Source organism: Mustelus asterias, chromosome 16 (assembly GCF_964213995.1).
Source record: "Mustelus asterias chromosome 16, sMusAst1.hap1.1, whole genome shotgun sequence".
In the NCBI taxonomy this organism is placed as follows: Eukaryota; Metazoa; Chordata; class Chondrichthyes; order Carcharhiniformes; family Triakidae; genus Mustelus; species Mustelus asterias.
In genome coordinates this window covers 98,941,706-98,961,464 of record NC_135816.1, presented here as the reverse complement: position 1 = coordinate 98,961,464, position 19,759 = coordinate 98,941,706, and the positions used below count along the sequence as shown (strand labels likewise).

General features: G+C 31.6%; 1 protein-coding gene across 1 annotated transcript in view; it reads left to right on the top strand.

Moving 5' to 3' along the window:
- Positions 1-19,759, top strand: part of LOC144505406 (solute carrier family 15 member 4-like) — an 85,413-nt gene that overhangs the window by 34,062 nt on the left and 31,592 nt on the right. The window contains exon 6 of the mRNA XM_078231517.1: positions 2,001-2,159. Coding sequence (XP_078087643.1) covers positions 2,001-2,159 — 159 coding nt within the window. The remainder of the gene's footprint in view (positions 1-2,000; positions 2,160-19,759) is intronic.

Sequence of the window (19,759 nt, the reverse complement as noted above, 5' to 3'; positions counted from 1 at the left end):
GGCCCTCCACGCTGGGGACACGGCCCTCTGCACTGGGGACACTGCCCTTCATGCTGGGGACACTGCCCTCCACGCTGGGGACACTGCCCCCCACGCTGGGGACACTGCCCTCCGCACTGGGGACACGGCCCTCCGCACTGGGGACGTGGCCCTCCGCACTGGGGACGTGGCCCTCCGCACTGGGGACGTGGCCCTCCGTACTGGGGACACGGCCCTCCGCACTGGGGACGTGGCCCTCCGCACTGGGGATGTGGCCCTCCGCATTGGGGACATGGCCCTCCGCACTGTGGACACTGCCCTCCACGCTGGGGACACTGCCCACCGCACTGGGGACATGGCCCTCCACGCTGGTGACGCGGCCCTCCACGCTGGGGACACTGCCCTCCACGCTGGGGACACTGTCCTCCACGCTGGGGACACGGCCCTCCACGCTGGGGACACGACCCTCCACGCTGGGGACATGGCCCTCCACGCTGGTGACGCGGCCCTCCGCACTGGGGACACTGCCCTCCACGCTGGGGACACTGCCCTCCATGCTGGGGACGTGGCTCTCCGCACTGGAGACGCAGCCCTCCGCACTGGGGACGCGGCCCTCTGCACTGGGGACACTGCCCTCCACGCTGGGGACGTGGCCCTCCACAATGGGGACGTGGCCCTCCACGCTGGGGACGTGGCCCTCCACACTGGGGACGTGGCTCTCCACACTGGGGACGCGGCTCTCCGCACTAGGGCTGCTGCCCTCCACGCTGGGGACACGGACCTCCGCACTGGGGACACGGCCCTCCGCACTGGGGACACTTCCCTCCACGCTGGGGATGATGCGGCCCTCTGCACTGGGGACGCGGCCCTCCACACTGGGGACGCGGCCCTCCACACTGGGGACACGGCTCTCCGCACTGGGGATGCTGCCGTCCGCACTGGGGACGTGGCTCTCCGCACTGGGGACGCGGTCCTCCACGCTGGGATCACGTCACTCTGCACCGGAGATGAGGCCCTCCGTGCTGAGGACGCGGTTCTCCCTATCTCTGTAACCTCCTCCAGCCCCGACAACACTCCCTATCTCTGGAACCTCCCCCAATCCCAACAACCCTCCCTATCTCTGTAATCTCCGCCAGCCCCTACACCCCTCCCTATCTCTGTAACCTCCCCCAGCCCCGACAACACTCCCTATCTCTGTAACCTCCCCCAGTCCCAACAACCCTCCCTATCTCTGTAACCTCCTCCAGCCCCTACACCCCTCCCTATGTAACCTCCTCCAGCCCCTACACCCCTCCCTATGTCTGTAACCTCCTCCAGCCCCTACAACCCTCCCTATGTAACCTCCTCCAGGCCCTACAACCCTCCCTATCTCTGTAACCTCCTCCAGCCCCTACAACCCTCCCTATCTCTGTAACCTCCTCCAGCCCAACAACCCTCCCTATCTCTGTAACCTCCTCCAGCCCCTACAACCCTCCCTATGTAACCTCCTCCAGCCCCTACACCCCTCCCTATGTCTGTAACCTCCTCCAGCCCCTACACCCCTCCCTATGTCTGTAACCTCCTCCAGCCCCTACAACCCTCCCTATGTCTGTAACCTCCTCCAGCCCCTACAACCCTCCCTATGTCTGTAACCTCCTCCAGCCCCTACAACCCTCCCTATCTCTGTAACCTCCTCCAGCCCCGACACCCCTCCCTATCTCTGCACTCCAATTCGAGCATTGGTGGTCCCAAATTCTGGAATTCCCCGAGTAAATCTATCCAAATCCCTCTGTCCTCCGATCGGATGCAACTCACACCTACCTCGAGTGGAGCATCATTGTCCAAATATCTCCGAATGGGACTGGCTGTGAAATTCCCAGTTGTTGATAAGTCTCCAGTGTGGAGAGTCTGAGTGTTTATCTCGCTGTTAAAGGCAGTATCTAATTAGGAGATTTCCCCATTGTTGGGTTTTGAATTGGCAATGGAGGTCTTTTTTCTCCGGAATTAACGGAGAATCTTTCCATGTTCCCCTATTCTGACAGGTCTGCTGGAAAGCCAGCGTCTGATCCACATTCGCAACAACGATACCATAAGCCAACAGGTTGGGAATACAAACTTTACAGCGGCCCGTCTCGCTGTGTGGTGGCAGGTCCCTCAATATCTCCTTATTGGGGTCAGTGAAATCTTCGCCAGTATCCCAGGTAAGCATGTTGGTGCATTATCAATGACAATGTATGTTACTGTCCATTACATTGCTGATCTTTCTTCATGACAATGGGAGGCCATGGCACAGCGCGATTGTCACTGGACTCGGAATCCAGAGACCCAGCGCAAGATCTGGGGAACTCAATTCAAGTCCCACGATGCCAGATGGTGATATTTGAATTCGCAAAACAAATCAAAATTAACAGGCTAATCATCGATTTCACTAATGTCCTTAAAGGAAGGAGATTTGCCGGACATATTCCAGTCTGGCCCTCATGTGACTCAGGAGCCACAGCAATGTGCTCGGCTTTCAATTAGCGCTGGGCAATAAAACATGGCAAAGCCGGGAGGGCCCACATCCAGCAAAAAAAACAGATCATCTTTAATGTGTGTTACTGTCAATAATGTTGTTTAATGTGTGTGAATGTCAATAATGTTGTTTAATGTGTGTTAATGTCAATAATGTTGTTTAATGTGTGTTACCGTCAACAATGTTGTTTAATTTGTGTTAATGTCAATAATGTTGTTTAATGTGTGTTAATGTCAATAACGTTGTTTAATGTGTGTTAATGTCAATAATGTTGTTTAATGTGTGTTACCGTCAACAATGTTGTTTAATTTGTGTTAATGTCAATAATGTTGTTTAATGTGTGTTAATGTCAATAACGTTGTTTAATGTGTGTTACCGTCAACAATGTTGTTTAATTTGTGTTAATGTCAATAACGTTGTTTAATGTGTGTTACTGTCAATAATGTTGTGTAATGTGTGTTAATGTCAATAATGTTTAATGTGTGTTAATGTCAATAATGTTGTTTAATGTGTGTTACCGTCAATAATGTTGTTTAATGTGTGTTAATGTCAATAACGTTGTTTAATGTGTGTTACTGTCAATAATGTTGTTTAATGTGTGTTAATGTCAATAATGTTGTGTAATGTGTGTTAATGTCAATAATGTTTAATGTGTGTTAATGTCAATAACGCTGTTTAATGTGTGTTACTGTCAATAATGTTGTGTAATGTGTGTTAATGTCAATAATGTTTAATGTGTGTTAATGTCAATAATGTTGTTTAATGTGTGTTACTGTCAATAATGTTGTTTAATGTGTGTTACCGTCAACAATGTTGTTTAATTTGTGTAAATGTCAATAACGTTGTTTAATGTGTGTTACTGTCAATAATGTTTAATGTGTGTTAATGTCAATAATGTTGTTTAATGTGTGTTAACGTCAATAACGTTGTTTAATGTGTGTTACTGTCAATAATGTTTAATGTGTGTTAATGTCAATAATGTTTTTTAATGTGTGTTAACGTCAATAACGTTGTTTAATGTGTGTTAATGTCAATAATGTTTAATGTGTGTTACTGTCAATAATGTTGTTTAATGTGTGTTAACGTCAATAACGTTGTTTAATGTGTGTTAACGTCAATAACGTTGTTTAATGTGTGTTACCGTCAACAATGTTGTTTAATGTGTGTTACTGTCAATAATGTTTAATGTGTGTTACTGTCAATAATGTTTAATGTGTGTTACTGTCAATAATGTTGTTTAATGTGTGTTACTGTCAATAATGTTTAATGTGTGTTACTGTCAATAATGTTTAATGTGTGTTAATGTCAATAACGTTGTTTAATGTGTGTTACTGTCAATACTGTTTAATGTGTGTTAATGTCAATAACGTTGTTTAATGGGTGTTACTGTCAATAATGTTGTTTAATGTGTGTTAATGTCAATAACGTTGTTTAATGTGTGTTACTGTCAATAATGTTGTTTAATGTGTGTTAATGTCAATAATGTTGTTTAATGTGTGTTACTGTCAATAATGTTGTTTAATGTGTGTTAATGTCAATAATGTTGTTTAATGTGTGTTAATGTCAATAATGTTGTTTAATGTGTGTTACTGTCAATAACGTTGTTTAATGTGTGTTACTGTCAATAATGTTGTGTAATGTGTGTTAATGTCAATAACGTTGTTTAATGTGTGTTACTGTCAATAATGTTGTTTAATGTGTGTTAATGTCAATAATGTTGTTTAATGTGTGTTAATGTCAATAACGTTGTTTAATGTGTGTTACCGTCAATAACGTTGTTTAATGTGTGTTACTGTCAATAATGTTGTTTAATGTGTGTTACTGTCAATAATGTTGTGTAATGTGTGTTAATGTCAATAACGTTGTTTAATGTGTGTTACTGTCAATAATGTTGTTTAATGTGTGTTAATGTCAATAATGGTGTTTAATGTGTGTTAATGTCAATAACGTTGTTTAATGTGTGTTAATGTCAATAATGTTGTTTAATGTGTGTTACTGTCAATAATGTTGTGTAATGTGTGTTAATGTCAATAACGTTGTTTAATGTGTGTTACTGTCAATAATGTTGTTTAATGTGTGTTATTGTCAATAATGTTGTTTAATGTGTGTTAATGTCAATAACGTTGTTTAATGTGTGTTACTGTCAGTAATGTTGTTTAATGTGCGTTAATGTCAATAACGTTGTTTAATGTGTGTTACTGTCAATAATGTTGTGTAATGTGTGTTAATGTCAATAATGTTTAATGCGTGTTAATGTCAATAATGTTGTTTAATGTGTGTTAATGTCAATAACGTTGTTTAATGTGTGTTACTGTCAATAATGTTGTTTAATGTGTGTTAATGTCAATAATGTTGTTTAATGTGTGTTAATGTCAATAACGTTGTTTAATGTGTGTTACCGTCAACAATGTTGTTTAATGTGTGTTAATGTCAATAACGTTGTTTAATGTGTGTTAATGTCAATAATGTTTAATGTGTGTTACTGTCAATAATGTTGTTTAATGTGTGTTAATGTCAATAACGTTGTTTAATGTGTGTTACTGTCAATAATGTTGTGTAATGTGTGTTAATGTCAATAATGTTTAATGCGTGTTAATGTCAATAATGTTGTTTAATGTGTGTTACCGTCAACAATGTTGTTTAATTTGTGTTAATGTCAATAATGTTGTGTAATGTGTGTTAATGTCAATAATGTTTAATGTGTGTTACTGTCAATAACGTTGTTTAATGTGTGTTACTGTCAATAATGTTGTTTAATGTGTGTTACTGTCAATAATGTTGTTTAATGTGTGTTACCGTCAATAATGTTGTTTAATGTGTGTTACTGTCAATAACGTTGTTTAATGTGTGTTACTGTCAATAATGTTGTGTAATGTGTGTTACTGTTAATAATGTTGTTTAATGTGTGTTACCGTCAATAATGTTTGTAATGTGTGTTAATGTCAATAACGTTGTTTAATGTGTGTTACTGTCAATAATGTTGTTTAATGTGTGTTAATGTCAATAATGTTGTTTAATGTGTGTTACTGTCAATAACGTTGTTTAATGTGTGTTACTGTCAATAATGTTGTTTAATGTGTGTTACTGTCAATAATGTTGTTTAATGTGTGTTACCATCAATAATGTTGTTTAATGTGTGTTACTGTCAATAATGTTGTCTAATGTGTGTTACCGTCAATAATGTTGTTTAATGTGTGTTAATGTCAATAACGTTGTTTAATGTGTGTTACCGTCAATAATGTTGTTTAATGTGTGTTAATGTCAATAACGTTGTTTAATGTGTGTTACCGTCAATAATGTTGTTTAATCTGTGTTAATGTCAATAACGTTGTTTAATGTGTGTTACCGTCAATAATGTTGTTTAATGTGTGTTAATGTCAATAACGTTGTTTAATGTGTGTTACTGTCAATAATGTTGTGTAATGTGTGTTAATGTCAATAATGTTTAATGTGTGTTAATGTCAATAATGTTGTTTAATGTGTGTTAATGTCAATAACGTTGTTTAATGTGTGTTACTGTCAATAATGTTGTTTAATGTGTGTTAATGTCAATAATGTTTAATGTGTGTTAATGTCAATAATGTTGTTTAATGTGTGTTAATGTCAATAATGTTTAATGTGTGTTAATGTCAATAATGTTGTTTAATGTGTGTTAATGTCAATAACGTTGTTTAATGTGTGTTACTGTCAATAATGTTGTGTAATGTGTGTTAATGTCAATAATGTTTAATGTGTGTTACCGTCAATAATGTTGTTTAATGTGTTACTGTCAATAATGTTGTTTAATGTGTGTTAATGTCAATAACGTTGTTTAATGTGTGTTACCGTCAATAATGTTGTTTAATGTGTGTTACTGTCAATAATGTTGTTTAATGTGTGTTACCATCAATAATGTTGTTTAATGTGTGTTACTGTCAATAATGTTGTTTAATGTGTGTTACCGTCAATAATGTTGTTTAATGTGTGTTAATGTCAATAACGTTGTTTAATGTGTGTTACCGTCAATAATGTTGTTTAATGTGTGTTAATGTCAATAACGTTGTTTAATGTGTGTTACTGTCAATAATGTTGTTTAATGTGTGTTAATGTCAATAACGTTGTTTAATGTGTGTTACTGTCAATAATGTTGTTTAATGTGTGTTACTGTCAATAATGTTGTTTAATGTGTGTTAATGTCAATAACGTTGTTTAATGTGTGTTACCGTCAATAATGTTGTTTAATGTGTGTTAATGTCAATAACGTTGTTTAATGTGTGTTACCGTCAATAATGTTGTTTAATGTGTGTTAATGTCAATAATGTTGTGTAATGTGTGTTAATGTCAATAATGTTTAATGTGTGTTACTTCAATAATGTTGTGTAATGTGTGTTAATGTCAATAATGTTTAATGTGTGTTAATGTCAATAATGTTGTTTAATGTGTGTTACCGTCAACAATGTTGTTTAATTTGTGTTAATGTCAATAACGTGGTTTAATGTGTGTTACTGTCAATAATGTTGTTTAATTTGTGTTAATGTCAATAATGTTTAATGTGTGTTACCGTCAATAATGTTTAATGTGTGTTAATGTCAATAATGTTGTTTAATGTGTGTTAATGTCAATGATGTTGTTTAATGTGTGTTACTGTCAATAATGTTGTTTAATGTGTGTTACTGTCAATAATGTTTAATGTGTGTTAATGTCAATAATGTTGTTTAATGTGTGTTACTGTCAATAATGTTTAATGTGTGTTAATGTCAATAATGTTGTTTAATGTGTGTTAACGTCAATAACGTTGTTTAATGTGTGTTAATGTCAATAATGTTGTTTAATTTGTGTTAATGTCAATAATGTTGTTTAATGTGTGTTACTGTCAATAATGTTTAATGTGTGTTAATGTCAATAATGTTGTTTAATGTGTGTTACCGTCAATAACGTTGTTTAATGTGTGTTACTGTCAATAATGTTTAATGTGTGTTAATGTCAATAATGTTGTTTAATGTGTGTTAATGTCAATAATGTTGTTTAATGTGTGTTACCGTCAATAATGTTGTTTAATGTGTGTTAATGTCAATAATGTTGTTTAATGTGTGTTACCGTCAATAACGTTGTTTAATGTGTGTTAATGTCAATAATGTTGTTTAATGTGTGTTACTGTCAATAATGTTTAATGTGTGTTAATGTCAATAATGTTGTTTAATGTGTGTTAATGTCAATAATGTTGTTTAATTTGTGTTAACGTCAATAACGTTGTTTAATGTGTGTTACTGTCAATAATGTTGTTTAATGTGTGTTAATGTCAATAATGTTGTTTAATGTGTGTTAACGTCAATAACGTTGTTTAATGTGTGTTACTGTCAATAATGTTTAATGTGTGTTAATGTCAATAATGTTGTTTAATGTGTGTTAACGTCAATAACGTTGTTTAATGTGTGTTAATGTCAATAATGCTGTTTAATGTGTGTTACTGTCAATAATGTTGTTTAATGTGTGTTAACGTCAATAACTTTGTTTAATGTGTGTTACTGTCAATAACGTTGTTTAATGTGTGTTACTGTCAATAACGTTGTTTAATGTGTGTTACTGTCAATAATGTTTAATGTGTGTTACTGTCAATAATGTTTAATGTGTGTTAATGTCAATAATGTTGTTGAATGTGTGTTACTGTCAATAATGTTGTTTAATGTGTGTTAACGTCAACAACGTTGTTTAATGTGTGATACTGTCAATAACGTTGTTTAATGTGTGTTACTGTCAATAATGTTTAACGTGTGTTAATGTCAATAATGTTTAATGTGTGTTACTGTCAATAATGTTTAATGTGTGTTAATGTCAATAATGTTGTTTAATGTGTGTTACTGTCAATAATGTTGTTTAATGTGTGTTAACGTCAATAATGTTGTTTAATGTGTGTTACCGTCAATAATGTTTAATGTGTGTTAATGTCAATAATGTTGTTTAATGTGTGTTACTGTCAATAATGTTTAATGTGTGTTAATGTCAATAATGTTTAATGTGTGTTACTGTCAATAATGTTTAATGTGTGTTAATGTCAATAATGTTGTTTAATGTGTGTTACTGTCAATAATGTTGTTTAATGTGTGTTACCGTCAATAATGTTGTTTAATGTGTGTTAATGTCAATAACGTTGTTTAATGTGTGTTACTGTCAATAATGTTGTTTAATGTGTGTTAATGTCAATAACGTTGTTTAATGTGTGTTACTGTCAATAATGTTGTTTAATGTGTGTTAATGTCAATAACGTTGTTTAATGTGTGTTAATGTCAATAATGTTTAATGTGTGTGATTGTCAATAATGTTGTTTAATGTGTGTTACTGTCAATAATGTTGTTTAATGTGTGTTACCATCAATAATGTTGTTTAATGTGTGTTACTGTCAATAATGTTGTTTAATGTGTGTTACCGTCAATAATGTTGTTTAATGTGTGTTAATGTCAATAACGTTGTTTAATGTGTGTTACCGTCAATAATGTTGTTTAATGTGTGTTAATGTCAATAATGTTGTTTAATGTGTGTTACTGTCAATAATGTTGTTTAATGTGTGTTACTGTCAATAATGTTTAATGTGTGTTAATGTCAATAATGTTGTTTAATGTGTGTTACTGTCAATAATGTTTAATGTGTGTTAATGTCAATAATGTTGTTTAATGTGTGTTAACGTCAATAACGTTGTTTAATGTGTGTTAATGTCAATAATGTTGTTTAATTTGTGTTAATGTCAATAATGTTGTTTAATGTGTGTTACTGTCAATAATGTTTAATGTGTGTTAATGTCAATAATGTTGTTTAATGTGTGTTACCGTCAATAACGTTGTTTAATGTGTGTTACTGTCAATAATGTTTAATGTGTGTTAATGTCAATAATGTTGTTTAATGTGTGTTAATGTCAATAATGTTGTTTAATGTGTGTTACCGTCAATAATGTTGTTTAATGTGTGTTAATGTCAATAATGTTGTTTAATGTGTGTTACCGTCAATAACGTTGTTTAATGTGTGTTAATGTCAATAATGTTGTTTAATGTGTGTTACTGTCAATAATGTTTAATGTGTGTTAATGTCAATAATGTTGTTTAATGTGTGTTAATGTCAATAATGTTGTTTAATTTGTGTTAAGGTCAATAACGTTGTTTAATGTGTGTTACTGTCAATAATGTTGTTTAATGTGTGTTAATGTCAATAATGTTGTTTAATGTGTGTTAACGTCAATAACGTTGTTTAATGTGTGTTACTGTCAATAATGTTTAATGTGTGTTAATGTCAATAATGTTGTTTAATGTGTGTTAACGTCAATAACGTTGTTTAATGTGTGTTAATGTCAATAATGTTGTTTAATGTGTGTTACTGTCAATAATGTTTAATGTGTGTTACTGTCAATAATGTTTAATGTGTGTTAATGTCAATAATGTTGTTGAATGTGTGTTACTGTCAATAATGTTGTTTAATGTGTGTTAACGTCAACAACGTTGTTTAATGTGTGTTACTGTCAATAACGTTGTTTAATGTGTGTTAACGTCAATAACTTTGTTTAATGTGTGTTACTGTCAATAACGTTGTTTAATGTGTGTTACTGTCAATAACGTTGTTTAATGTGTGTTACTGTCAATAATGTTTAATGTGTGTTACTGTCAATAATGTTTAATGTGTGTTAATGTCAATAATGTTGTTGAATGTGTGTTACTGTCAATAATGTTGTTTAATGTGTGTTAACGTCAACAACGTTGTTTAATGTGTGTTACTGTCAATAACGTTGTTTAATGTGTGTTACTGTCAATAATGTTTAACGTGTGTTAATGTCAATAATGTTTAATGTGTGTTACTGTCAATAATGTTTAATGTGTGTTAATGTCAATAATGTTGTTTAATGTGTGTTACTGTCAATAATGTTGTTTAATGTGTGTTAACGTCAATAATGTTGTTTAATGTGTGTTACCGTCAATAATGTTTAATGTGTGTTAATGTCAATAATGTTGTTTAATGTGTGTTACTGTCAATAATGTTTAATGTGTGTTAATGTCAATAATGTTTAATGTGTGTTACTGTCAATAATGTTTAATGTGTGTTAATGTCAATAATGTTGTTTAATGTGTGTTACTGTCAATAATGTTGTTTAATGTGTGTTACCGTCAATAATGTTGTTTAATGTGTGTTAATGTCAATAACGTTGTTTAATGTGTGTTACTGTCAATAATGTTGTTTAATGTGTGTTAATGTCAATAACGTTGTTTAATGTGTGTTACTGTCAATAATGTTGTTTAATGTGTGTTAATGTCAATAACGTTGTTTAATGTGTGTTAATGTCAATAATGTTTAATGTGTGTGATTGTCAATAATGTTGTTTAATGTGTGTTACTGTCAATAATGTTGTTTAATGTGTGTTACCATCAATAATGTTGTTTAATGTGTGTTACTGTCAATAATGTTGTTTAATGTGTGTTACCGTCAATAATGTTGTTTAATGTGTGTTAATGTCAATAACGTTGTTTAATGTGTGTTACCGTCAATAATGTTGTTTAATGTGTGTTAATGTCAATAAGGTTGTTTAATGTGTGTTACTGTCAATAATGTTGTGTAATGTGTGTTAATGTCAATAATGTTTAATGTGTGTTAATGTCAATAATGTTGTTTAATGTGTGTTACCATCAATAATGTTGTTTAATGTGTGTTACTGTCAATAATGTTGTTTAATGTGTGTTACCGTCAATAATGTTTGTAATGTGTGTTAATGTCAATAACGTTGTTTAATGTGTGTTACTGTCAATAATGTTGTTTAATGTGTGTTAATGTCAATAATGTTGTTTAATGTGTGTTACTGTCAATAACGTTGTTTAATGTGTGTTACTGTCAATAATGTTGTTTAATGTGTGTTACTGTCAATAATGTTGTTTAATGTGTGTTACCATCAATAATGTTGTTTAATGTGTGTTACTGTCAATAATGTTGTCTAATGTGTGTTACCGTCAATAATGTTGTTTAATGTGTGTTAATGTCAATAACGTTGTTTAATGTGTGTTACCGTCAATAATGTTGTTTAATGTGTGTTAATGTCAATAACGTTGTTTAATGTGTGTTACCGTCAATAATGTTGTTTAATCTGTGTTAATGTCAATAACGTTGTTTAATGTGTGTTACCGTCAATAATGTTGTTTAATGTGTGTTAATGTCAATAACGTTGTTTAATGTGTGTTACTGTCAATAATGTTGTGTAATGTGTGTTAATGTCAATAATGTTTAATGTGTGTTAATGTCAATAATGTTGTTTAATGTGTGTTAATGTCAATAACGTTGTTTAATGTGTGTTACTGTCAATAATGTTGTTTAATGTGTGTTAATGTCAATAATGTTTAATGTGTGTTAATGTCAATAATGTTGTTTAATGTGTGTTAATGTCAATAATGTTTAATGTGTGTTAATGTCAATAATGTTGTTTAATGTGTGTTAATGTCAATAACGTTGTTTAATGTGTGTTACTGTCAATAATGTTGTGTAATGTGTGTTAATGTCAATAATGTTTAATGTGTGTTACCGTCAATAATGTTGTTTAATGTGTTACTGTCAATAATGTTGTTTAATGTGTGTTAATGTCAATAACGTTGTTTAATGTGTGTTACCGTCAATAATGTTGTTTAATGTGTGTTACTGTCAATAATGTTGTTTAATGTGTGTTACCATCAATAATGTTGTTTAATGTGTGTTACTGTCAATAATGTTGTTTAATGTGTGTTACCGTCAATAATGTTGTTTAATGTGTGTTAATGTCAATAACGTTGTTTAATGTGTGTTACCGTCAATAATGTTGTTTAATGTGTGTTAATGTCAATAACGTTGTTTAATGTGTGTTACTGTCAATAATGTTGTTTAATGTGTGTTAATGTCAATAACGTTGTTTAATGTGTGTTACTGTCAATAATGTTGTTTAATGTGTGTTACTGTCAATAATGTTGTTTAATGTGTGTTAATGTCAATAACGTTGTTTAATGTGTGTTACCGTCAATAATGTTGTTTAATGTGTGTTAATGTCAATAACGTTGTTTAATGTGTGTTACCGTCAATAATGTTGTTTAATGTGTGTTAATGTCAATAATGTTGTGTAATGTGTGTTAATGTCAATAATGTTTAATGTGTGTTACTTCAATAATGTTGTGTAATGTGTGTTAATGTCAATAATGTTTAATGTGTGTTAATGTCAATAATGTTGTTTAATGTGTGTTACCGTCAACAATGTTGTTTAATTTGTGTTAATGTCAATAACGTGGTTTAATGTGTGTTACTGTCAATAATGTTGTTTAATTTGTGTTAATGTCAATAATGTTTAATGTGTGTTACCGTCAATAATGTTTAATGTGTGTTAATGTCAATAATGTTGTTTAATGTGTGTTAATGTCAATGATGTTGTTTAATGTGTGTTACTGTCAATAATGTTGTTTAATGTGTGTTACTGTCAATAATGTTTAATGTGTGTTAATGTCAATAATGTTGTTTAATGTGTGTTACTGTCAATAATGTTTAATGTGTGTTAATGTCAATAATGTTGTTTAATGTGTGTTAACGTCAATAACGTTGTTTAATGTGTGTTAATGTCAATAATGTTGTTTAATTTGTGTTAATGTCAATAATGTTGTTTAATGTGTGTTACTGTCAATAATGTTTAATGTGTGTTAATGTCAATAATGTTGTTTAATGTGTGTTACCGTCAATAACGTTGTTTAATGTGTGTTACTGTCAATAATGTTTAATGTGTGTTAATGTCAATAATGTTGTTTAATGTGTGTTAATGTCAATAATGTTGTTTAATGTGTGTTACCGTCAATAATGTTGTTTAATGTGTGTTAATGTCAATAATGTTGTTTAATGTGTGTTACCGTCAATAACGTTGTTTAATGTGTGTTAATGTCAATAATGTTGTTTAATGTGTGTTACTGTCAATAATGTTTAATGTGTGTTAATGTCAATAATGTTGTTTAATGTGTGTTAATGTCAATAATGTTGTTTAATTTGTGTTAACGTCAATAACGTTGTTTAATGTGTGTTACTGTCAATAATGTTGTTTAATGTGTGTTAATGTCAATAATGTTGTTTAATGTGTGTTAACGTCAATAACGTTGTTTAATGTGTGTTACTGTCAATAATGTTTAATGTGTGTTAATGTCAATAATGTTGTTTAATGTGTGTTAACGTCAATAACGTTGTTTAATGTGTGTTAATGTCAATAATGCTGTTTAATGTGTGTTACTGTCAATAATGTTGTTTAATGTGTGTTAACGTCAATAACTTTGTTTAATGTGTGTTACTGTCAATAACGTTGTTTAATGTGTGTTACTGTCAATAACGTTGTTTAATGTGTGTTACTGTCAATAATGTTTAATGTGTGTTACTGTCAATAATGTTTAATGTGTGTTAATGTCAATAATGTTGTTGAATGTGTGTTACTGTCAATAATGTTGTTTAATGTGTGTTAACGTCAACAACGTTGTTTAATGTGTGATACTGTCAATAACGTTGTTTAATGTGTGTTACTGTCAATAATGTTTAACGTGTGTTAATGTCAATAATGTTTAATGTGTGTTACTGTCAATAATGTTTAATGTGTGTTAATGTCAATAATGTTGTTTAATGTGTGTTACTGTCAATAATGTTGTTTAATGTGTGTTAACGTCAATAATGTTGTTTAATGTGTGTTACCGTCAATAATGTTTAATGTGTGTTAATGTCAATAATGTTGTTTAATGTGTGTTACTGTCAATAATGTTTAATGTGTGTTAATGTCAATAATGTTTAATGTGTGTTACTGTCAATAATGTTTAATGTGTGTTAATGTCAATAATGTTGTTTAATGTGTGTTACTGTCAATAATGTTGTTTAATGTGTGTTACCGTCAATAATGTTGTTTAATGTGTGTTAATGTCAATAACGTTGTTTAATGTGTGTTACTGTCAATAATGTTGTTTAATGTGTGTTAATGTCAATAACGTTGTTTAATGTGTGTTACTGTCAATAATGTTGTTTAATGTGTGTTAATGTCAATAACGTTGTTTAATGTGTGTTAATGTCAATAATGTTTAATGTGTGTGATTGTCAATAATGTTGTTTAATGTGTGTTACTGTCAATAATGTTGTTTAATGTGTGTTACCATCAATAATGTTGTTTAATGTGTGTTACTGTCAATAATGTTGTTTAATGTGTGTTACCGTCAATAATGTTGTTTAATGTGTGTTAATGTCAATAACGTTGTTTAATGTGTGTTACCGTCAATAATGTTGTTTAATGTGTGTTAATGTCAATAATGTTGTTTAATGTGTGTTACTGTCAATAATGTTGTTTAATGTGTGTTACTGTCAATAATGTTTAATGTGTGTTAATGTCAATAATGTTGTTTAATGTGTGTTACTGTCAATAATGTTTAATGTGTGTTAATGTCAATAATGTTGTTTAATGTGTGTTAACGTCAATAACGTTGTTTAATGTGTGTTAATGTCAATAATGTTGTTTAATTTGTGTTAATGTCAATAATGTTGTTTAATGTGTGTTACTGTCAATAATGTTTAATGTGTGTTAATGTCAATAATGTTGTTTAATGTGTGTTACCGTCAATAACGTTGTTTAATGTGTGTTACTGTCAATAATGTTTAATGTGTGTTAATGTCAATAATGTTGTTTAATGTGTGTTAATGTCAATAATGTTGTTTAATGTGTGTTACCGTCAATAATGTTGTTTAATGTGTGTTAATGTCAATAATGTTGTTTAATGTGTGTTACCGTCAATAACGTTGTTTAATGTGTGTTAATGTCAATAATGTTGTTTAATGTGTGTTACTGTCAATAATGTTTAATGTGTGTTAATGTCAATAATGTTGTTTAATGTGTGTTAATGTCAATAATGTTGTTTAATTTGTGTTAAGGTCAATAACGTTGTTTAATGTGTGTTACTGTCAATAATGTTGTTTAATGTGTGTTAATGTCAATAATGTTGTTTAATGTGTGTTAACGTCAATAACGTTGTTTAATGTGTGTTACTGTCAATAATGTTTAATGTGTGTTAATGTCAATAATGTTGTTTAATGTGTGTTAACGTCAATAACGTTGTTTAATGTGTGTTAATGTCAATAATGTTGTTTAATGTGTGTTACTGTCAATAATGTTTAATGTGTGTTACTGTCAATAATGTTTAATGTGTGTTAATGTCAATAATGTTGTTGAATGTGTGTTACTGTCAATAATGTTGTTTAATGTGTGTTAACGTCAACAACGTTGTTTAATGTGTGTTACTGTCAATAACGTTGTTTAATGTGTGTTAACGTCAATAACTTTGTTTAATGTGTGTTACTGTCAATAACGTTGTTTAATGTGTGTTACTGTCAATAACGTTGTTTAATGTGTGTTACTGTCAATAATGTTTAATGTGTGTTACTGTCAATAATGTTTAATGTGTGTTAATGTCAATAATGTTGTTGAATGTGTGTTACTGTCAATAATGTTGTTTAATGTGTGTTAACGTCAACAACGTTGTTTAATGTGTGTTACTGTCAATAACGTTGTTTAATGTGTGTTACTGTCAATAATGTTTAACGTGTGTTAATGTCAATAATGTTTAATGTGTGTTACTGTCAATAATGTTTAATGTGTGTTAATGTCAATAATGTTGTTTAATGTGTGTTACTGTCAATAATGTTGTTTAATGTGTGTTAACGTCAATAATGTTGTTTAATGTGTGTTACCGTCAATAATGTTTAATGTGTGTTAATGTCAATAATGTTGTTTAATGTGTGTTACTGTCAATAATGTTTAATGTGTGTTAATGTCAATAATGTTTAATGTGTGTTACTGTCAATAATGTTTAATGTGTGTTAATGTCAATAATGTTGTTTAATGTGTGTTACTGTCAATAATGTTGTTTAATGTGTGTTACCGTCAATAATGTTGTTTAATGTGTGTTAATGTCAATAACGTTGTTTAATGTGTGTTACTGTCAATAATGTTGTTTAATGTGTGTTAATGTCAATAACGTTGTTTAATGTGTGTTACTGTCAATAATGTTGTTTAATGTGTGTTAATGTCAATAACGTTGTTTAATGTGTGTTAATGTCAATAATGTTTAATGTGTGTGATTGTCAATAATGTTGTTTAATGTGTGTTACTGTCAATAATGTTGTTTAATGTGTGTTACCATCAATAATGTTGTTTAATGTGTGTTACTGTCAATAATGTTGTTTAATGTGTGTTACCGTCAATAATGTTGTTTAATGTGTGTTAATGTCAATAACGTTGTTTAATGTGTGTTACCGTCAATAATGTTGTTTAATGTGTGTTAATGTCAATAAGGTTGTTTAATGTGTGTTACTGTCAATAATGTTGTGTAATGTGTGTTAATGTCAATAATGTTTAATGTGTGTTAATGTCAATAATGTTGTTTAATGTGTGTTAATGTCAATAACGTTGTTTAATGTGTGTTACTGTCAATAATGTTGTTTAATGTGTGTTACTGTCAATAATGTTGTTTAATGTGTGTTAATGTCAATAATGTTTAATGTGTGTGAATGTCAATAATGTTGTTTAATGTGTGTTACTGTCAATAATGTTGTTTAATGTGTGTTAATGTCAATAACGTTGTTTAAAGTGTGTTACTGTCAATAATGTTTAATGTGTGTGAATGTCAATAATGTTGTTTAATGTGTGTTACTGTCAATAATGTTGTTTAATGTGTGTTAATGTCAATAACGTTGTTTAATGTGTGTTACTGTCAATAATGTTGTTTTATGTGTGTTAATGTCAATAATGTTGTTTAATGTGTGTTAATGTCAATAACGTTGTTTAATGTGTGTTACCGTCAATAATGTTGTGTAATGTGTGTTAATGTCAATAATGTTTAATGTGTGTTACCGTCAATAATGTTGTTTAATGTGTGTTACTGTCAATAATGTTGTTTAATGTGTTACTGTCAATAATGTTGTTTAATGTGTGTTAATGTCAATAATGTTGTTTAATGTGTGTTACCGTCAATAACGTTGTTTAATGTGTGTTAATGTCAATAATGTTGTTTAATGTGTTACTGTCAATAATGTTGTTTAATGTGTGTTAATGTCAATAACGTTGTTTAATGTGTGTTACCGTCAATAACGTTGTTTAATGTGTGTTACCGTCAATAATGTTGTTTAATGTGTGTTACTGTCAATAATGTTGTTTAATGTGTGTTAATGTCAATAACGTTGTTTAATGTGTGTTACTGTCAATAATGTTGTGTAATGTGTGTTAATGTCAATAATGTTTAATGTGTGTTAATGTCAATAATGTTGTTTAATGTGTGTTAATGTCAATAACGTTGTTTAATGTGAGTTAATGTCAATAATGTTGTTTAATGTGTGTTACTGTCAATAATGTTGTGTAATGTGTGTTAATGTCAATAATGTTTAATGTGTGTTAATGTCAATAATGTTGTTTAATGTGTGTTAATGTCAATAACGTTGTTTAATGTGTGTTAATGTCAATAACGTTGTTTAATGTGTGTTACTGTCAATAATGTTGTTTAATGTGTGTTAATGTCAATAACGTTGTTTAATGTGTGTTACTGTCAATAATGTTGTTTAATGTGTGTTACTGTCAATAATGTTGTTTAATGTGTGTTAATGTCAATAACGTTGTTTAATGTGTGTTACTGTCAATAATGTTGTTTAATGTGTGTCAATGTCAGTAACGTTGTTTAATGTGTGTTAATGTCAATAACGTTGTTTAATGTGTGTTAATGTCAATAACGTTGTTTAATGTGTGTTACTGTCAATAACGTTGTTTAATGTGTGTTACTGTCAATAATGTTGTTTAATGTGTGTTACTGTCAATAATGTTGTTTAATGTGTGTTAATGTCAATAACGTTGTTTAATGTGTGTTACTGTCAATAATGTTGTTTAATGTGTGTTAATGTCAGTAACGTTGTTTAATGTGTGTTACTGTCAATAATGTTGTTTAATGTGTGTTACTGTCAATAATGTTGTTTAATGTGTGTTAATGTCAATAACGTTGTTTAATGTGTGTTACCGTCAATAATGTTGTTTAATGCGTGTTAATGTCAATAACGTTGTTTAATGTGTGTTACCGTCAATAATGTTGTTTAATGTGTGTTAATGTCAATAATGTTGTGTAATGTGTGTTAATGTCAATAATGTTTAATGTGTGTTACTGTCAATAATGTTGTGTAATGTGTGTTAATGTCAATAATGTTTAATGTGTGTTAATGTCAATAATGTTGTTTAATGTGTGTTAATGTCAATAATGTTGTTTAATGTGTGTTACCGTCAACAATGTTGTTTAATTTGTGTTAATGTCAATAACGTGGTTTAATGTGTGTTACTGTCAATAATGTTGTTTAATTTGTGTTAATGTCAATAATGTTTAATGTTTGTTACCGTCAATAATGTTTAATGTGTGTTCATGTCAATAATGTTGTTTAATGTGTGTTAATGTCAATAATGTTGTTTAATGTGTGTTACTGTCAATAATGTTTAATGTGTGTTAATGTCAATAATGTTGTTTAATGTGTGTTACTGTCAATAATGTTTAATGTGTGTTAATGTCAATAATGTTGTTTCATGTGTGTTAACGTCAAGAACGTTGTTTAATGTGTGTTAATGTCAATAATGTTGTTTAATTTGTGTTAATGTCAATAATGTTGTTTAATGTGTGTTACTGTCAATAATGTTTAATGTGTGTTAATGTCAATAATGTTGTTTAATGTGTGTTACCGTCAATAACGTTGTTTAATGTGTGTTACTGTCAATAATGTTTAATGTGTGTTAATGTCAATAATGTTGTTTAATGTGTGTTAATGTCAATAACGTTGTTTAATGTGTGTTAACGTCAATAATGTTGTTTAATGTGTGTTAATGTCAATAATGTTGTTTAATGTGTGTTACTGTCAATAATGGTGTGTAATGTGTGTTAATGTCAATAATGTTTAATGTGTGTTAATGTCAATAATGTTGTTTAATGTGTGTTAATGTCAATAATGTTGTTTAATGTGTGTTACCGTCAACAATGTTGTTTAATTTGTGTTAATGTCAATAACGTGGTTTAATGTGTGTTACTGTCAATAATGTTGTTTAATTTGTGTTAATGTCAATAATGTTTAATGTGTGTTACCGTCAATAATGTTTAATGTGTGTTCATGTCAATAATGTTGTTTAATGTGTGTTACTGTCAATAATGTTGTTTAATGTGTGTTACTGTCAATAATGTTCTTTCATGTGTGTTAACGTCAATAACGTTGTTTAATGTGTGTTAATGTCAATAATGTTGTTTA